This window comes from Amblyomma maculatum, chromosome 1 (assembly GCF_055883805.1).
Source record: "Amblyomma maculatum isolate TAMU_Amacu chromosome 1, ASM5588380v1, whole genome shotgun sequence".
Classification (NCBI taxonomy): Eukaryota; Metazoa; Arthropoda; class Arachnida; order Ixodida; family Ixodidae; genus Amblyomma; species Amblyomma maculatum.
Window position 1 is genome coordinate 154,576,142 of NC_139344.1, and position 18,198 is coordinate 154,594,339.

General features: G+C 45.3%; 1 protein-coding gene and 1 long non-coding RNA gene across 2 annotated transcripts; both read right to left on the reverse strand.

Moving 5' to 3' along the window:
• Nucleotides 1–894: 894 nt before the first annotated feature.
• LOC146204675 (uncharacterized) lies at nt 895–2,261 on the reverse strand. The gene is made up of 2 exons (XR_014704021.1): nt 1,257–2,261; nt 895–1,014 (listed from the first exon to the last, which is right to left on the reverse strand). It is a non-coding gene; the product is annotated as an uncharacterized LOC146204675 (long non-coding RNA).
• Nucleotides 2,262–7,369: 5,108 nt separating this feature from the next.
• LOC146204676 (uncharacterized) lies at nt 7,370–12,723 on the reverse strand. The gene is made up of 2 exons (XM_084589385.1): nt 12,019–12,723; nt 7,370–11,454 (listed from the first exon to the last, which is right to left on the reverse strand). The coding sequence occupies exons 1-2, from the start codon at nt 12,137–12,139 to the stop codon at nt 11,246–11,248; spliced, it is 330 nt and encodes a 109-aa protein (XP_084445511.1). The 5' UTR covers nt 12,140–12,723; the 3' UTR covers nt 7,370–11,245.
• Nucleotides 12,724–18,198: the final 5,475 nt, after the last annotated feature.

Sequence of the window (18,198 nt, forward strand, 5' to 3'; positions counted from 1 at the left end):
CTAATTAACCATATTAACAACTCCCTCTTGTGTAAATCACTGAACATCTGAAATATGTTTCGTCAGCACTTCATTACTTCTGGGCTGCCATGAATGGCAGCTATGGCATGTGGTTTTTATGGTAAGCAACCACCTTGGCAGGAATGTTGCTTTGTGAGCTGCGTCGATTAGTGTCTGCCCAAGACTTGGACATCACTTAGGAATATACACGGTCAGCAGTAGGACGGTGTACATCGGACCTGTGTTGGCAGTCACTTTTTCAGAATTGCAGCGTTGGAACCAAGGACCATATGGCATTACCTTGGCCTGCATGCATGACAACACAACAAAAACAGGACATAACTCCGCCTAACGGACAGGATTAAAATCTCTATGCAGGCCTCGTGCTCAACACATCACTAAAGGCGACAAGCACTGTTTGCCATGTGTCACAGCAATGGTTCTAGCAAAACTACTTTCGCTGTGTAGTGTTTAATATTTTTAACAGTGCAAATTTACGCAGTTTTGTTACTCTTGCAATGATTTATGTCCATATACCTTTTTTATCCTATAGCTGCAGTTGGCTATCATGACATATGGAGTATTTTGTGACCACCCGAGGGTATTGTATGACCTGAAATCGAGATGCATGTGTGCATTTTGACACTACACAACTAATATGCAGTACGCAATAAATGTTCCGTCTTGCGCTGGCAAGCAGACTGCTTAGATCTTTGAAGATGCAACACATCATTAGCATGATTGTGTGAAAAAATATGAAGGGATATCAGTCCATATCTTTGCAGCTTTCACAGCTGGCCTTTTTTCCCTAAGGCAGAGGAAATAATTACTTGGCAAACTTTGTTTTTGGTGCATGCTGCAACTAGTCACAAGGGCAATGACTGGACAAAGATGGAATCACGAACGCAGCACTGTTTATTGTTTTAACACTAGTCTACATGCTTGTCTACAATGATAAGCACAACAGGGCAGGTAGAAATAACATCGATCGAATAGGACGTCGTGGGATGTTTTCTGAGACAAAAAAATAAAAAAAATACAGGAATTAGATACAAGAACTGTCTAGGGCTAGAGCAGCTGGAAGATAAATACTGTGCAAAAATACCAGGACTTTCACAGCTTGCGCTTCGAGCCTTTAACTTTAGGAGCAAAACTAGAGGCTGGACTGCGTCGGGAGATGTCGAGAGCATTTTTTCTTTACGCGGGCGGTCTACCTCCTGGCACTCCTAAGTACAGAAGTTTACTTGAAAATATACCTGGATTCCACGGTTGCATGACTAGTCCAGTAGGCCGGCAGCAAGTCGCTTGAGAGCTGTGATGAATAGCTGGCCTTCCCGGTTGAGGTTCTATTTCCCGGTTAGTCCCGGGCTGGCTACCGCACCGGAGCTTCATAATAGATTAGCTGTGCCAAGCTGCCTGCATCAATTGGACACCGAATTCCGTGTTTGTACATCCGATAAAGGCAACGAAAATGGCAAAACAATTGCCCTGCGGATACACTAACCGACCTCTTGAAATCCAGGATAGAGAGGCAATTTTGTCTCCAACCGGCCTTTTTATACTGGTATTTCCAGGTGATTAAAGTTTACCACTGCAACTAAATAGTGGTGTCGAAGTCGAGGACAACGATAAAAATGACAGCGAGATTCCATGTTTTTTCGCATCCCATGTGTTGCGTAACTTGCGCTGTACACCTCAGTCCGATTGTATACGTACTTTCGGATGATCCAAAGGCAGTGACTCGTATAAATTTCGGGAAATGCAAGTAAGTATATGGAATGCTGAATACACCAGTTACTTGCAACATACTGCAAGCATGTATCATCGACAAGGGCGGGCTGACACGCATTGCAGAACTAGCGTCGCAGAGTCCACAGGTCGGAGACGGTGCTATCACAGCATGCCGCTTGACGAACAGCAGTACGCGAGGCCAAAGCTCAAGGAGTATTATAACAAGTGGAAAGGAACACCTGGGAACACGGACACACACGGCCACTCGGCTACGATATTCAAACTACGATGCCAAGAAACCCGTCCGCCACCATAGCCACAGTCAAGTCCGGCTTGCGAGCGATCACGGACTCGAAGCCGGCGACACATGGCGACCATCTGTCGGCCTATCGCTAGAAACGGCGACGAGAAGCGGCAGACATTTTACATTTTACAAACAAAACATAAAACAAGTTTTACGTCACGTCCGGCAAGTTATTCCTCCTCACTTCTTTCAGCTGGCGCATGCGCAGAAGCGACGGAGCATTCCAATAAAGATGGTCTGGTGCCAACTGACTGCAGCAGTGTTGCCAAATGTCGGTGAGCAAAAGTAGCTAAATGGCAGCGTGAAAGTAGCTAAAAGTAGCTAAAAAATCTAGCAAGGAGCTAAAAGTAGCTAAATTTTTTTCCCAAGAATTTTTACTTTATATTTTGGATATATAACGCATTTATTGGCAGCAGTATTACTGTAAAAATTAAACGCAGCTATCAAGACATGGTCGACATGGTTTCCTGAACGTGACTACGCATGACAAGCTTGAAGCTTGTGACAAGTGCTAAATAACGAATGATAAATGTGCTCAGGTTTCGATTCCGATAATTTAGGCAGACGTTTTTGCAAAGCGTTAAGACTTGTGCGCTAAGAAAAGACGAGCTGCGAATGCATCACTGCTCTGTAAACATGTAAAAAATGAACTTTTATCTACTTTTTGCGCGTACAAAGAGGCCTATGAACGGAGAGTTATGAAAGGTTTAATGACTGTCCAGACGATATCTTCAGTCCACTACTCGGCGTAACTCTGACCGGCGGGCCTCTTGGCCTTTTAATCTCCTCGGCGATGACCGCGCATGATCCGCAAAGAGAGTCGAATCTGACAGTTGATTCCAGCCTTAATAGTTTAAGTAATAGGAATGCGTACACACATGCACAATAGTGTACCGCGAGCACGACTTCGATGCTTATCGGAACCCCAGCGCTGCTCGATAGGCGACACCCGTCAGAAGCTGTGCCGCCGCATCAGTCGCGTGGCCGCATCGCTTCGCCTCTCTGCTTTGTGAGCTATTTTTTTTCTTTTTCCAGCTCCATGGAGGCAGAGGCGAGGCATACGGCATACCAACACCCTTAAGGTGCCGCCAAGGTCAATGTACAACTGGTCGCGCAACTCGGAAGAAAACGCGTGCAGCTGCCTACTGCCAGCGGCATCAACTCGATGATGAGGGCTCCTGCGAACTGTGAGGCAAATTACTAAAGCACAGAAAATAAGATCTGCCAGAACTCCAAAGAACTAGAAAGTAAACATAATATTCGCGCTCAGGAATGAATGCAGTTTTTGTTTCTTGCGTAAGAAAAAACGTGTCACGTTTTTAATAATATTTTAACTTGTTTCTAACGGCCTCTCTCGGCCACTTATCATCCGCTGCGTAGTTGCCCAAAGCTCAGATATGGCTCAGACCAAAGTTTTTTTCATGCGCGGGATGGGTGCGTCATCGGCCCCGGTTCAACGTTCATCGTTGCGCTGCGTACAGAGTGGGTTATCTGTAACAAACAGTCAGTATTTTATTATGCTGGTTTTGGTAGAGCTTTACTGCAAGGCGAAGACTGTCTGTGCTCGATGAGAAACTGATTGCCGCTGCATGTGCGCATTTCCGGACGATGGGACAATGCTGCGTCACAGCTCGGCGGTTCGGCTCGGCCTCCCAGGCACGTCGCAAAAGTGGTGGCTTGTTTTACGGATACACGTCTGCATGAGCGGCGTATCGCTGCATGTTTTAATTGAGCGGTGAAGGTGAGATTTTATTGCCCCCAGGAAGCGTGTCGCATTGCTCAAAGCCTTCCGTTCCGCTCCCCTTGCTGCGTGTTTCGTTTACTGCGTCGTATTACCGCACCAACGTTCGCTGAACGTGCTTTAGCTGTTATTACAGTGATGTTCCTATTGTCAATGGGATCTTTCTCATGAACATGTTAAATGCTTAAGTTGTAAATTTGTAACCTCACATTGACTCCTTTCAGTGGCAAATGAAGCGCGAGTAAAATATGGGAATCATGAACAGGGCAAGATTTATTGGAGCGAAGCTATATCGTAGATATTTTCACTTCTCAGACGCATTAACTTCTAAATACTAGCAATCCCAATTTGAATTGCTTACCTAAGCTCTTATAGGTTGGCGTTCTAGCGCTAGCGTTAGTTATTCCGTTCGTTTTTGTTGTTCTTTGACGCTGATATGTATACTTTGCTTGTTAGCAAGATCTTTTACCCTTTTAGTATCTCACCGCGTCTCGTTTGGAGACCTACGCTCAGGTCATTTTGTTATCACGAGGATTTCATGAAGACCGTGACGAATGAGCGGTGGTCGCTCTCCTACACTTAGATTTCATTGTCGTGAAGCGTCTATGTAAGTAATCGTGAATTAATAAAGCCTGGCTTTCTGTGCAGCGCAGCTTCACTCATTTATGCCCTTAGTGAAAAGCCTCAAGCCATGTGGTTCTATCCATGTGCTTGCCGAATTCACTTGAAGGCCCTTGTTCACAAACGTGCCCGAAGAAATAAGCCCCAGAATGCGTTTACATGACGTGCGACGAAAGACTAGGCTAACGACGACGGAGGCAGAACGATGCTATGATAAGGTGGTTAAAGATTCCGTAACATTTCAGTTAACGTGAAACTTGACAGTAGAAATCCATGTCAAGTAAAGTTGGCTGAACAGTTACGGTGTCCATTTTTCTGCCTTATCCGAGCATCGTTCTGCCTCCGTCGTTGTTGGCCTTGTTTTTCGTTCATAAGTAAAAAGACAATCAAGTTCCCCGCCAAAAGTACGTCACTGTGACGTCACAAGCAACGTCACGTGTTTGTTGTGCCTCACAGTTCGCAGGGGGCGCGGGGAAACTAAAGCCTCGCTCAGAGTCGACACGCAGGCTTCTATGGGAGTTACGCTACCATTTGTTCTTCTACCATGGTGCCGCATTGTATTGCATCCTCCTCTCTCTTTTCAAGTGTTTCCTTCTTTCTCGCAAGTACTCGCAAGTTTGTCTGGTTTGTGTCTTCTTTAAAAACTACAAGATGGCGCTATATGTCTGACGTCAGTTTCATTATGTGTAGCGCGTCTGTGGAAAGATTTTTCGAGCCAGAATAGTAATTTTCCGAAAGGTAGCCAAATTTAAGCTATATTTCACCAAAATAGCTAGATTTGTAGCTAGATTTTGAATAAAGGAGCTAAAACAGCTACTCGTAGCTAAACTACCTTTCTTGGTAGCTAGTTGAGTCCAAAAGTAGCTAAATCTAGCTACAAAGTAGCTAAATTGGCAACACTGGACTGCAGCCCCCCTGGAATACCCTGGGGCCCGATCCTCGATATTCGCCTTTTCGGCCATGTTGTGACGTACCCGTGACGTAAATATTGGGGCGGCGCTAAAACGCGTATAAACAGAAATTGATGACGAAATTTAAAAAACAAGGAAAAAAGTTACAAAAAATAACGCCGTCGTCTGCTACTTGGCGCCGATTACAAAAATGCCAACGCTGCGATGCCAAGAAGCTGAAGGGTCGGTGCGAACAGTGTTTACGCTGCATACACGCGTCGCGCGGCAGGGCAAGGCTGAGGAGATAGTGAGATACTTACGTATACATTGCGGCTGTACTGTACTATTATAGTAACGGTAGTTGCGACCACAGTGCATCATAGTACACACGCTGTCGGACGTCCACCAGCACTCGACGCAAACCCCACAAACAGCCGGTCGTCAAGTGTGAGCGATGCCTCACTTGAGATGCCTGCATGTTGCTAGCTGTCCGTGTTTCATTTATCGACTTAGTCGCGCAGAGAAATCGGCGAGTATCAGGATTAAAAAATTTGTTTACGACTGAGAATTGGAAGCGCCCAACAGATTTTCGGGCTGCAGTTGCCTCTAGAGAAGAGACGCACCTATCCGACGACAACGCTGGCCTTCTCAGGGTATCGCTGTCGTTGGAAACTGCCTGCGGCAGCCCACCGTTTCCATCATGTTAGCAAGTCTGCTACGGCCGGGTATACGTGTCGGCTTCTGTGGCGTAGCGTGCGGATATCGGCCCGACTGGAGCGGCGTAGTGAAAACACGCATAGTGGAGAGCTCGATTAGGCCATATATCTGGCGATCTTAGCATGCGCTGACATCGGACCACCTTTAGCGTGTTAATTCCATCGAAATGCGATCGTCGTAGCTGGGCTACGCACATATTGCGGGTCAGAGAGCCGAGCGTCTATAATCATTACTGAGCCATCGAGGCGGGGACGTTTTCACGCAGCCGCAAAAATAAGATAAGATTTTCTGGCAGCAATGAAAATGCAGGGCATTTAATGTGCCCTGAATTAGACACAGCACGCTGTATGCACATTTCACCGCATGCAGAGTGTGTCACTCTGTTGTGGCAGATGCCTCGTTAAAATAATAATAATAAAAAAAAAAAGCTGTCGGTATTATTCTGCTTGGTTTCTGAGCATGTTGCATAAAAACATTTTATAAAAGTAGCAACACTGCTCGTCTGATGCAGGTGCACATCACACCACAATGTCACAAGAGAAACAAAATTTGTCAGGTACAGCCTAGTTCCTTTGCTACTGTTTACCAGTTTTGCACTTGCAATAGCATCCGGCACTTTCTTTCAGTGCAGCATGATTCCTCAGAGGAGAGAAGGGTGATGAGGTCGGCTAGAGATATGCCTTCACATATACTATTTGACGATCAGGAAGTGAAGGAACAGACATGAAGAGTGAATATGATATATGATGCCTAATTACAATGAGCTAGATGCAGTACGGAAACCATTTTCTTGAAGCAATTGTCAATTGAATGTAGCATTCATGCACACATTAACCAGTGCACATGCTATATACACAAAGCCCGAACCTGTCTCTGAGTGAAGCAAGGGAGCCAAAGGGGAAAGCAAGCGTGACTTTAAAGACACCGTAAGTAAAAAGTAACAGCAACAAAAAAGAAAAACAGAAGCATGCACAGGAACAATATTCGACAAAAAGAGGCATGAATTGCAAGGCCTGCAGCAATGTGGCCTGCAGCACATCAGGGTGGTGTTCTGGATTTTTTGGCAAAGGTTCATTAATGCCAGGTGATAATACTGTATGATTTGTATTGGCTGTGCCATCCCCTGTGTGCTCTTCCAGCAATGCATAATGTCCAACGTGCAACTGTCTAACATCCACTCTCTACACTCTGACTCAAAAACATGCTCAAATGAACCTCACCTGAATACGGGCATAAATATGGGAATAAAGCATGAAATTTACTTTTTCGACATTCTGATTGCATATCATTGGAAAACTAAACGTGATTTAAATGAGCGTATGATTTGCAGCTAGTGCGTCTTGTATGCATGGTTCTTCCAACAGGTTGCAGTATAGCTTCTGTCCTTTATTTTGGTAAAACATGCACACTTTAAGAGACCTGCTACTCACGTAACACATTCCCTGTAGCTTTAAACAGCTCGTCGTTGACTAACAATTGGTGTATCATTTGCTTTCGGTACTTTTTGGCATTTTTTTTTACATGCACCTGACATGAAGCCTTGCTTATAAGAAAACTGAAAATTACAATATACAAAACAATACAAAATTTATTTACAGCACTGCACACTCTACAATACACAGCCTAAAATGAAAGGCTGTCACACATTCAAGTAATTACAGTATTGTTGTACTTGTACAGCTCATCGCCATATCTGAAAGGTGGCACGGCCTTGGAGACCAAAGAAGAGAAATTAGTTATACAAAGCAAGGGAACACAAGATAGGGTCAAAAACCCATTCTCCAAGTGTTTGGCCCAAGATAACCCCAACACCAGCAAAGCAAGCACCCACTGTTTTACCAATGAGTACCCAACACCACTGAGGATTGGTCCCCAAATGCTCAAACCACTAGGCTGCACCTGCAGTCAAGGGATGCTATGCGTTCCGCAGTATTACCAGTATCAAAGATTATGGAACTCAACGTCATTTAAATGGTAGTCGGCACCTGGGACAGAGCAAGTATTCCCTGATTCTGTTATGGACAGGGCAAAGGTAGTTATGGTGTGTGTAAGAATGATTTTATCTGTGCATAAATGCCTGCCACACCTAGAATGTTCCCTTTATGCAGTCTACCAAAAAGGAGAAATGTTTGGCTCAGGAAGACAAGCCTTAAGCATTATTTCAGCAAGTCACTCAGTGTGACGGCTATCAGGCAAACCAGCACAGCACTTGAAAACTTCATGCTCTAAAAACAATTGTGGGGACACGCAAGCTCAGCATTTACCGCTATGACACAACAGCTTTTATGGCTCCTGTCTGCAGACTCTCATTCGTGTGAATCGACTTTGCTACTGCTAACATCTAGTATTTATTCTATGATACATATCAGTAGCATATACCTGTAAGTTATCCAATTATGTGGAAGACCACTTGTCTAGATACCTATAAAGCCCACTCTAACCAAGCTGTACAGATGCGTTTCCATGGCCTAAGGGTTGCCTGTCTTATTACCCAAAGATCCTGCAAGGTTTATCACCTCACACATTCATCTCAAAGGTGAAGCCAGAGACATCACACTGAGTACTCGGCCATGTCACCTGTCTGAAATGTGCCCAAGATTTTCCACTCACAACGTCGCGTTTTGTGCAGAAAAGAGGCTTTAACGTTGCTGCATCAAAAAAAAAAAAAAGCAAGAAGCCAATAGCTGAACATCAACGCTACATTAGGCTCTGCTGGCTCGCAAGACATTTGACCACAGTCTCAACAGCCGAGTTATAGATGCAGCTGTGGCAGAGGCTGTACCACAGAAACAACAGATGAATGTGGTCAAGATAAAATGAAATCGCTTTGTTCACAAATTCTTCAATACATCACGAAAAAGAATGGCTCACTTATGGATAGTATGACGTCTACTGTGTTCAATAGGATTGTACCTTCAGGAAGTTATCTTTTGAATGCAATCTTAAGAATATATTGTGGTGTTCAATTTAGGCTGTACACATAGCAGACGTGCAAAATATGCAGCACATTCTGAGGGTTAAATGCAGAGAGGATTGCTGAAGCTGATATAATAGGAAAGCATAGGGATACTAGATAACATAGAAAACACATGCGACAATAGGATAGGTGTAAGTGAAACTAGCGCAGCTGTCACTTATGAGAGCAAAAAGTTATACAACTCAGTACTAGCACAATGGTACAAAATGTTGAAAAGTGATGATGAAACACAAGTTTCCTTGAAAGTGCTTCTACATAAATGAAATGAAAGTGATTGGCATAAAATTTGTGCCCCTTCCTTAAAATTCTCAATTTAAAGCTCACAAAGAACAATGAAGGCTACAAAAGCAACTAACAGAAAAAAAGTAATGAAGCAGTTATACACAGCTGCAATCATTCGATAAACATCTCGAGTGATGAAGCCAGTCTCCAGTGGCTTAGAGCATGAATATGTGAGCTTTACCAACCCTCTTTTAACATATGTGAGTGCCGGAGGGCATGTGGCAGCAGCAAGAATGTGTCAAGAAGCAAATGGCCCAGATAGCAGCCTCATAATAGAGGTATGGAAGGACTACACACAACGCTATCATGGAGGGAGGTATTTTATGGAACAAGATATGTAGCAATGCACAAAAGGAGCAAAGCATTTTGTAGAGCTGCAGTCAAAAATTTATGAAGGACAATCTTATCAAAAAGTTTTTATTTCACTCCTGCGCTTGTGCATCATTATTGTGACTATGAGTTATATAGTGAAACATGAAATGTCAAGCAATTTATCCCGTACACAAATGAATGCATTTTTTCCCCTGCGAAGCCACCTTCAAGAACTTTTGCCAGTGGGTGCACATGCACATCAATATCACCTAGTTACAAAACAGAGAAGTCAATAGTTGCCTTTGTGAAAAAACTGAAGAATACAAAAATGTTCATTGATCGCCGAGCCACACAAATGATGCAGAGGTTAAACAGGTTATCTGGGATCTTGATTAACATCACTACAAAGCATCAGTAATTGCAGTGCAAAATGAAACTGGCAAATTTTGCAAAAGTGGAATCTAAAATTGCCAAAATGGGTTGACAAGTTGGCGGGGGCCTCATTTTCCGTGCATACAACAATGAAAGACAATGACCACCAAATAGATGCACAAATTATCCTTGGGAAAACTAGTTGATTGCTGTTCATCTACATTCAGCATATGAAGGAAGCAATAGAAAACAAGCATAAAGGCAACCAAATACAAAGAAGCACAGCTCGCTTCACTCTGCAGTTTGTGGAAAAACACAGTGGGCACCTCACATTTCACCCTAGTAGCACGCAAAATAGGTGTAACGAAATGGACTCTGCTATGGTAAACGACTGCAGACACATCCACCAGGGTGCACGTATGTCAAATATTCTCACTGAAGTAGTACATCGCAGGCTGCCTGCTTGCCACAAACACCAAAGTGAATTGTGAACTGTTGCTGCCCGCATGTCCTACTCAGAATGGCACTTCTGGAGGTAGAAGGAGAACGTTTTTGTACCTTCCTGTGTTTCATTGACATGAAGCACTTAATAAAATGCACACTGAGTTTAAGCAGAACACAAAAAAGCAAAGTATACAACAAAGAATGACAGCTCTCAGCAAGGGCCACAGCACTTGTAGAATACACTCAGTATGTCTACAGATGGTAGACAAAAAATTATAGCACCAAGGAAAGGTTTGGTTTGGTTTGTGGGGTTTAACGTCCCAAAGCGACTCAGACTATGAGAGACGTCGTAGTGGAGGGCTCCGGAAATTTCGACCACCTGGGGTTCTAACATCGCACTAATGTGCACTAACATCGCACAGCACATGGGCGCCTTGCTTTTCACCTCCATCGAAAAGCGGCCGCCGAGGCCGGGATTCGATCCCGCGTCTTTGGGAACAATAGTCGAGCGCCGTAACCACTGCGCCACCCCAAAGCTGAACTTGGTTCTTGCACATGCTATCAACAAAATGTACACCAAAGAGATGGTTATATCTCAAAACCACAGAAAAAATTAAGACTTGGACGGCTTTTCAGCAGTATGCTATCGAACATGAAGCAGTAAGAATGTGCACATTGATCACTTGTGGCATATATCAAAATCATGACAGCGAGTGAAAATCTCAAGTGCAGGTGATCAAGTTGTTCCTGTCCGAGTTAATATAAATGTTGCACGTCCTCTTCCTTGTACTTGTTGATGTTCCTGCTGCGATTACCATTTGCAGGTGGCGTCAATGTCATGTGATCTGCACACACTACAAGCTGTAACGATCTTCAAAAAGAGCTGTCCATCTGCATAGCACTTCACATCTGATGTGGCCGTCCAGGGACAAGGCGTGGCCTCCCAGATTATACAAGCCTAGCAGAGAGGTTAATGATGTTGAATATGGCCCCAGGACTTCTCGACCACATGATGACTCGGATTGGAAGTGCTGCAACGGCTGCACAAGGTCCACACGATCACCTGCAAATGTTTAGTGCCTAAATTATATGCAAATAAAATATCAAACACGCATGGCACAGGAACATTCAAAATCATCAAAGCTACAAGCTAGGCTGCGGTAAAGTGTAATCTATGAATGCAAGAAATGGTCAGTGCAAAACCTAAACCTAAGTGAACCATTTCCGTAACAGGTAAAGACGGCTTGGTGGCGGAAATTGTATTGTGGCTAACTTTTTCTTTCTTTTTTTGCAATTAAGGGAACGACTTATATCAGGCGATTTCACTTGTTTTTCCTTCCTCGGTCGTCGAAACCATTAACCAAGAAATCTTGACAACTACAAGCACACTCAGATTTTTTTTTTTTTTTTTAAGTTCGTGCAGTGTAGAGAAGTTGAAGAAAATTATAATGCGTCGTAGAAATATGCAGCTAAAAGCAACGCAAAGTGCTGATTAAAAATATCGGATTCGCCGCATGCGTCCTGTGAGTATTCCTTTAATCTTCAGTCATTTCCCGCCTGCGTACAACTTGAATGCGAATGACGCTGTATGAACAGTCACCTTTACAGGTTTTCTTATTGCACTTACCTCTGTGATGCTCGACGTGCTGCACCATTTCCAGCAGATTGACTGCGTTGCCCTGCTGGTCGACACCCATCGAGAAGCCAGACACATTCCGGGAGCTTGTCGCTCGGCCGAACGAATACATTTCGTGCCATCCAACATCAGAGGCGTTCACCACTGGCGATCACACCCGAAGCACCAGTAGCTCAACAGTTCAACATTCCGAGCGCAGGACAATTCTCGCCTCGGAGCTTGCAAAGCCGCCACACTACACTCCTCGTCAGATGATTGATCTGACTGTACTGACGAGCTATCTTTCAAGACAATTTGACAGCATTGCTGTGCTGCAGCAAATCCTCGATCACTACTTGCAGACGACGAACGGCACGAAGACCACTCATAAGCGTACAAGTTCTTTCTTTCCTCCATGTAAGCTATAGTGAACTAGAATATATATTCTAGTTCACTATAATGAAAGCGTACCTCCCTTCATGCCTCCCTCCATGGCCGCCGCCATTGCTGGGTTATCATAACCGCACAGACCAATGATTTCTTACCATGGGAAGAAAGGGTTTGAAATAAGAAAGCAGTTAGCGCCGTCACGCGGCCGCAAGCTTCTGCCCCCATTACAGATTGTCTCAAGCGTCCTTTATTTCATACGCGCTCATTATTTGCCTTTCTATTGCGTTTAAAAGCCATGCAAGGTGTATATAAAGTTATCCTTTTACTTTTAATAACAAGCTAAGAAACTATGGTAGGCTAACGGCTGCATAAATCAGCTTGCCTGTCGCCATAGTCTCATTAGCATAATTCGGGCACCTCGCCACTCGGCGAAATTATGGCGGCCAAACGTCAGCATTTTCGGTAATGGCGGCACATCAGTTACGTCATGACGCGTCAATTTGACGTAATCTAAATATGCCTGCGTATCACGTGTTTCACGTGACATAGCTCCAGCCAATCAAATTTGAGCATCCGCTCCTTCCCAGTATGCCATTATTTTCATCACATTGGTTAATCGAGCGTAAGTGTTCTCCAAACCACCATCAGTAACTTTGCTTCCACTCCAAAATCATTCGTATTTGTCATCCAGGCAACAAGGATAGCTCCGGTTGAAATCAATTTTCACGGCTACGTCATTTTGACGTAACCGCTAAAAGTGCTTGCCTCAACTGATGGTTTCGCGCCACAAGTTTGAAGCACGTGACTCTTTTCAGAGCCAATCAGAAAGACAATATGGCGCCGCCAGGGGAAGGCGAATATCGAGGATCGGGCCCCTGGATAGGGTGGCTAGAACTTTTTGAGGTGTGCAAAGCGGCCGGCGAAAGCTGCCCCCAAAGCGCGCCGATGACGCGTGGGGGCGCTGAAGACAGCGGCGCCGTCAGAGCAAGCAGCCCGGCGCATTGCTGCAGTAGCGTTGTGCACGTGGTAAGAACGCATCGCACGCGCTGCTTTTTGCGTTCTGAAATTTTTTGGTTATTTTGTTGTCGGCTCGGCTTTGAGAATGCCACCAACAGCAAAAAAAAAGAAGACACAGCGCTGGTGCTTCGTGCCTGGATGCAATTCTGGGTACAGATCTTCAACAGAAAAAGTGTCCCTCTTCCGAGCTCCAAATTCGGAAGAGTTATTCGCCAAATGGACCAACGCCATTCCCAGGGCTGATAAGCAACTGGAAGAGAATTCTGCTGTGTGCGAGAAGCATTTTGACGCAAGGTATGAACTATTTTATCCCACGGCGCGCTTTTTAGCGCTGTATATGCGCATTCTCAGGTGCTTGCCTTAGTGGCCGCTGGTGCTGTCTTGATCGTCAGGTGTGATTTGTGTTCTCGTATACAGACTTCAGTTCATGCATGGTTCTCTTCGTTCTTTCCTCCAACTCCGGCCCAGTTCATTGTCATCATGAGGTATTACTAATCTTGCTGTTTTTCTGCCATATTCAGTTTGTTACCTTGCATGCATCATATACACTGCATATTTAAATTGTTTACACTTGGCTTCAAAGATGAGTTACTATTCCGTGCTTACTTTCAGGTGCCTCAGTTTCTATAGTCTTGCCAGAAGTCCCAAAGGAGGCAATGTGCCTGATGGCGTGGTTGAGTCATTGTTATCTGTAGAGGAACTACTGAATGAGACCGACGGTGGAGAGAAAGAAGAAGAAAGCCGACCACTCCAATGCGATGCAGCTGAAGTGTCTGTGGACCATGCTTCCTACTCAGCTGAACGAAGTGATGCCCGCCTTATATATTATATCGCTGGCTATGTGGCAAGGAAACGTGTGTTGTCTGTCGACTGTGAGGACTGCAAGGATGCTTGCCTAATGAAGAAAGAAGACGTGCCCAGCTCCGATTTGCCCGCAGAAGCATCGATGCTGTGGGACCTTGGCGGGCTTTTGTATCCCACACACTCCCTGTACAACCTTATTATGACACTAGCGAACAAAATTACTAGCTTTTTCAGCAGAACTTGTCTCCATGCTAAGTCGGTGACTGACATGTGGAAAATGATTGGCGAAACAACAAAAATAGGCTGCCCCCAGCACTCACCTACTCTGACGAATTCTGTAGTTAAATTTTACTGCTTAACCCGGGTTCACTTCTTTTTGAAATGGGTAAATCAAAAGGAAGATGAAAGGAAAGCCAAGAGAGTGAAGCCATGCGTGCTTTAGAGGGCTGCAGAATAAGGGAAAACTGCCACACATCATTCTCTAGACACCTGAAGTCTTTTTGGGGTACCATCATGTACACATGCCAGCGACCGTATTTTCACATAATTATAGATTTAATAAACAAGTATTCTGTCAGAAACACGTCTTTTTCTGTTTTGCTGGGTAAGTGCACTCATCTCTTTTTTTTTATGCTCCACGAGCTACATTTCCTTGGAGCATTTCTTAGAAGAGGGAATTCAAAAACGTTCGATTGCTCAGATTACAAAGCATTTAAAAGAACTCAATGGGGCGAAAAATTAATCTGTAGCCCTCCAGTACAATTTTGCCATTTCCTTTTGGCCTCGGCAAGAAAAACCCCACTAATTCTTGCACGATACAAACGCACTGCGCGACACAGAGTAGTCTTGCCATGTAATCATCTAAAGAGCAAAAGAAAAGCATGCAACACCTTCCGCATATGTTGAAATTTTCCTCACCGTATTAGCGCGAATTTGCATGCTCTGTTTACATCACATGAGCTTGAAATTGAAGCTCTTAAGAGGCAGATTGTTATTAGCTTCTAGTCGACATGTGGACTTCGAAGAAAACCACCGCAGGAGGCAAAGGTGGTGATAATAAACAAAAATGCCACACATTGTTGAGGAAGCCGAGATGAAAGCAAATGAATTAAAATCTGAAGGCATTAGGAGCGAATCACCCTAGCAGCGCGGAGAAGGATGGGCGTTTTAGAAAGGTGTCTGAGGGTCTGTGTCAGCTACTTTTCATGCCAGCACACAAATTGAACCTTATGAGTGGTCCAGCTGCCGTTAAATTAAACCTCCGCAAATTTATGCCGAAAAAAAAAATTGATTCTCGCAACTGCGTGTCGTCTGCTCTAGACAGAATGCCGTTCTGATTGGTGAATATTTCTTAACTCGGGCCTCATAACTGTTTTGTGTCGACAAACCACCGTCACCGAGCCATTTCTCACCTTCAGCGGCATTCTAAAGCCAAACCACGGTGCGCAAATCATGCAATTATGCGCAGTCCGCGCACTTGCCCCCATGCATGAGCAGCGACCGCGGATAGCCACCCTAACAGCGCCCTTAGCATCAGCGCCCCTGGCGGCATCGGTGAGCAGCGGTGCCATTTCCGGTAATGGAAACGCGCCGCGCTTTTCACACCTGAACAAGTTCTAGCCACCCTACCCTGGAGGCTGATTTTGCAAAAGTGTGCGGAAACCGAGATCTGTTAAATTTCTTGTATAGATCTGTATTTTTTAATATGTAGTACACTTAAATCGCATATATTTATTTAAATCAAGGCAAACGTTGATTAATTATATAAATAGGGAACCAAAGCTGGAGTTTGCTCCGCGACGCCAGCGCTCGGTTTCCAGCGGAGCGGAGAGGAACTACAAAACCTACGCGCATCCGCGCCCGCGCTGCGCGCGGCTGTCTGCGGAGTCTGCGCAGCCCGCTCGCTCAGGAGCACGTGCTACAGGCAGCCGCACGTGCACGCGGAGCGGGAGAAGGAGAGTGAGGACGAGGGGGGATGGTCGTGCGTCTGTGCGCGCAAAGCCGGCGCTCTTTGCCAGTGGTGTTTCTTATTTTTGCTTTTTTCTGTGCCCCGGCTGACATAGAGGCTGGCTGGAGGCACGCTCTTTATCGGTGTTTTCGAAAGTGAGAAATTATGATTAATTGATCGCCGCGACATTGTTTTCAAAGAGCGCTTGTTGGCAGGCTCAGAAAAAAAAAAAAACACAAGACATGAACGCGAATTCGGTACTCGAAGGCAGAGCGACAGGTATTTTGAAGGACTTGAGGCGGCACCTATTGATGTCTCTTCCATGTTGTTCAGAGAATGAAGGGTCCACGTTGAGAATTGATACGCGTGTACACAGCGACGAGTGCTCCGGGAGCTGGTTGGGGAGCTTCCTTTCCATTTGTGAGTGATCACTTGAAAGGGGCCCTATTCAACTCTTTGGGGACAGACGTTTTAGGCGATGCTGCCGGCGCCGTGGTGCCTGCTTTCGGCGCGTACGTTTAGGACGCGTTCCCTACAAAGGCACAAAGCATGCCGCCTTACCCTTTGGTTCCTGCTGACAGCGGTCAGAGGGAGTTCGCTGCTGTGGCGCTGCAATCCGAAATCAATGACTTTTCTACCTTTAACGATGAGAGGTTTCTTAACGACCTGAATCACTGACGAAAAGCCGAGGCATGCCATTCTTTCGGCAGTTTCCTCTCTCCGTGAGACGAAGAGCGAGGAAATGCCTGACGACTTTTCATGCAGGCGGGGACATCTCTCCAAGTAAACCTTTGTCTTCTTAATTCCACAGCTACGCTGTGCAATCCCTAGTTCAGTTATCTCCGCTAGCGAATGCGCAGTTTTGAGCTCCCGAAGCAGGATCGCGTATGAGGATAGGACGATTAACGTATGTGTTTTCCCTTTATAAGCGCCGAGTGATGGCATTAATGACATATATCTGTTTCTTGAGGCCGACTTGGTTCTGCGATGGCTGCTGCGGCACCGCCAGTTGCAAACAGAGGTGCGAGATACGAGCGGTACGAGATACCTAAAAAAAAAAACCGACAACCATCATTTCAACACGAAAGAAAGAAGAGAGAAAAACACTTTCACGAGTTTTGCGAAAATGCGCCGTCACTTTTTCATTCCAGTTTTTTTTTTTTTTTCTTGCCCCCTCTGTTGGAGCGCGACGGCGGCCAGAATGCGGCCGGAGGAGGAGAGAAACAACCGAGCGCGCGCGCGCAAACACGTGCTGGAGAGCAGCGCGGAGCAGATGACAGCATATGTTTTTCTATGCGGCGGGGAGCAGACGACGCGGCCGCACTGCGCGTAGGTTTTGACGGGATCTCCATGGAGGGCGCTGACGCACAGAGCGACGCAGCGCCCCCCGGCCCAGGTTTTCTCCCCTTGAAAGGCCCCGTGCTCCCGTGCCACCCGTGCTACAGTGCTCTAGAAGATCACTATACCCGTGCCCCCGTTACCCCCGTGCCCCGTATGGAAAGGGGACCGTTTTTTTCAAGTCGATGGGCGGAGTTTGATGTCAGCTGACGTCCATAAACAAAACAGGAAAATAAAAACGCTGATGTGAACTTTTCAGTACATATATTTTTAGCTACGAAAGGGTTTTATAAAGTAGAGTTTGGGCGGCATCAATAACAACCAAACAAGTCACGTGGGCATTTTGAGATTAAAAAAGAAAACTAACAGATCTGTGAGCGCCAAGCGCGCTTCCCCGCTCGCGCACAACCTGTCTCCCCCCCCCCCCCCCCCCCCCCCTTTTTTTTTTTCTCGAAAACTTATCCACATGCACAGCGCTGGGAAAACTACAAAGCCGGATCTGTGCACGCTCAGTGGCTCATCCCTATGTCCCTTTTTGCTTAACCCTCTGACCTTTTGTGATGACTCATTTTTCAATTCTTTAACCTTTCATCTTTTCTGAGTGTAAATATATATATATATTTTATTATTATTTATTTCACTGGACTAATTGGTTAATAATACTTACAAAGGTGGATCAGTGAAGACAGACTAAA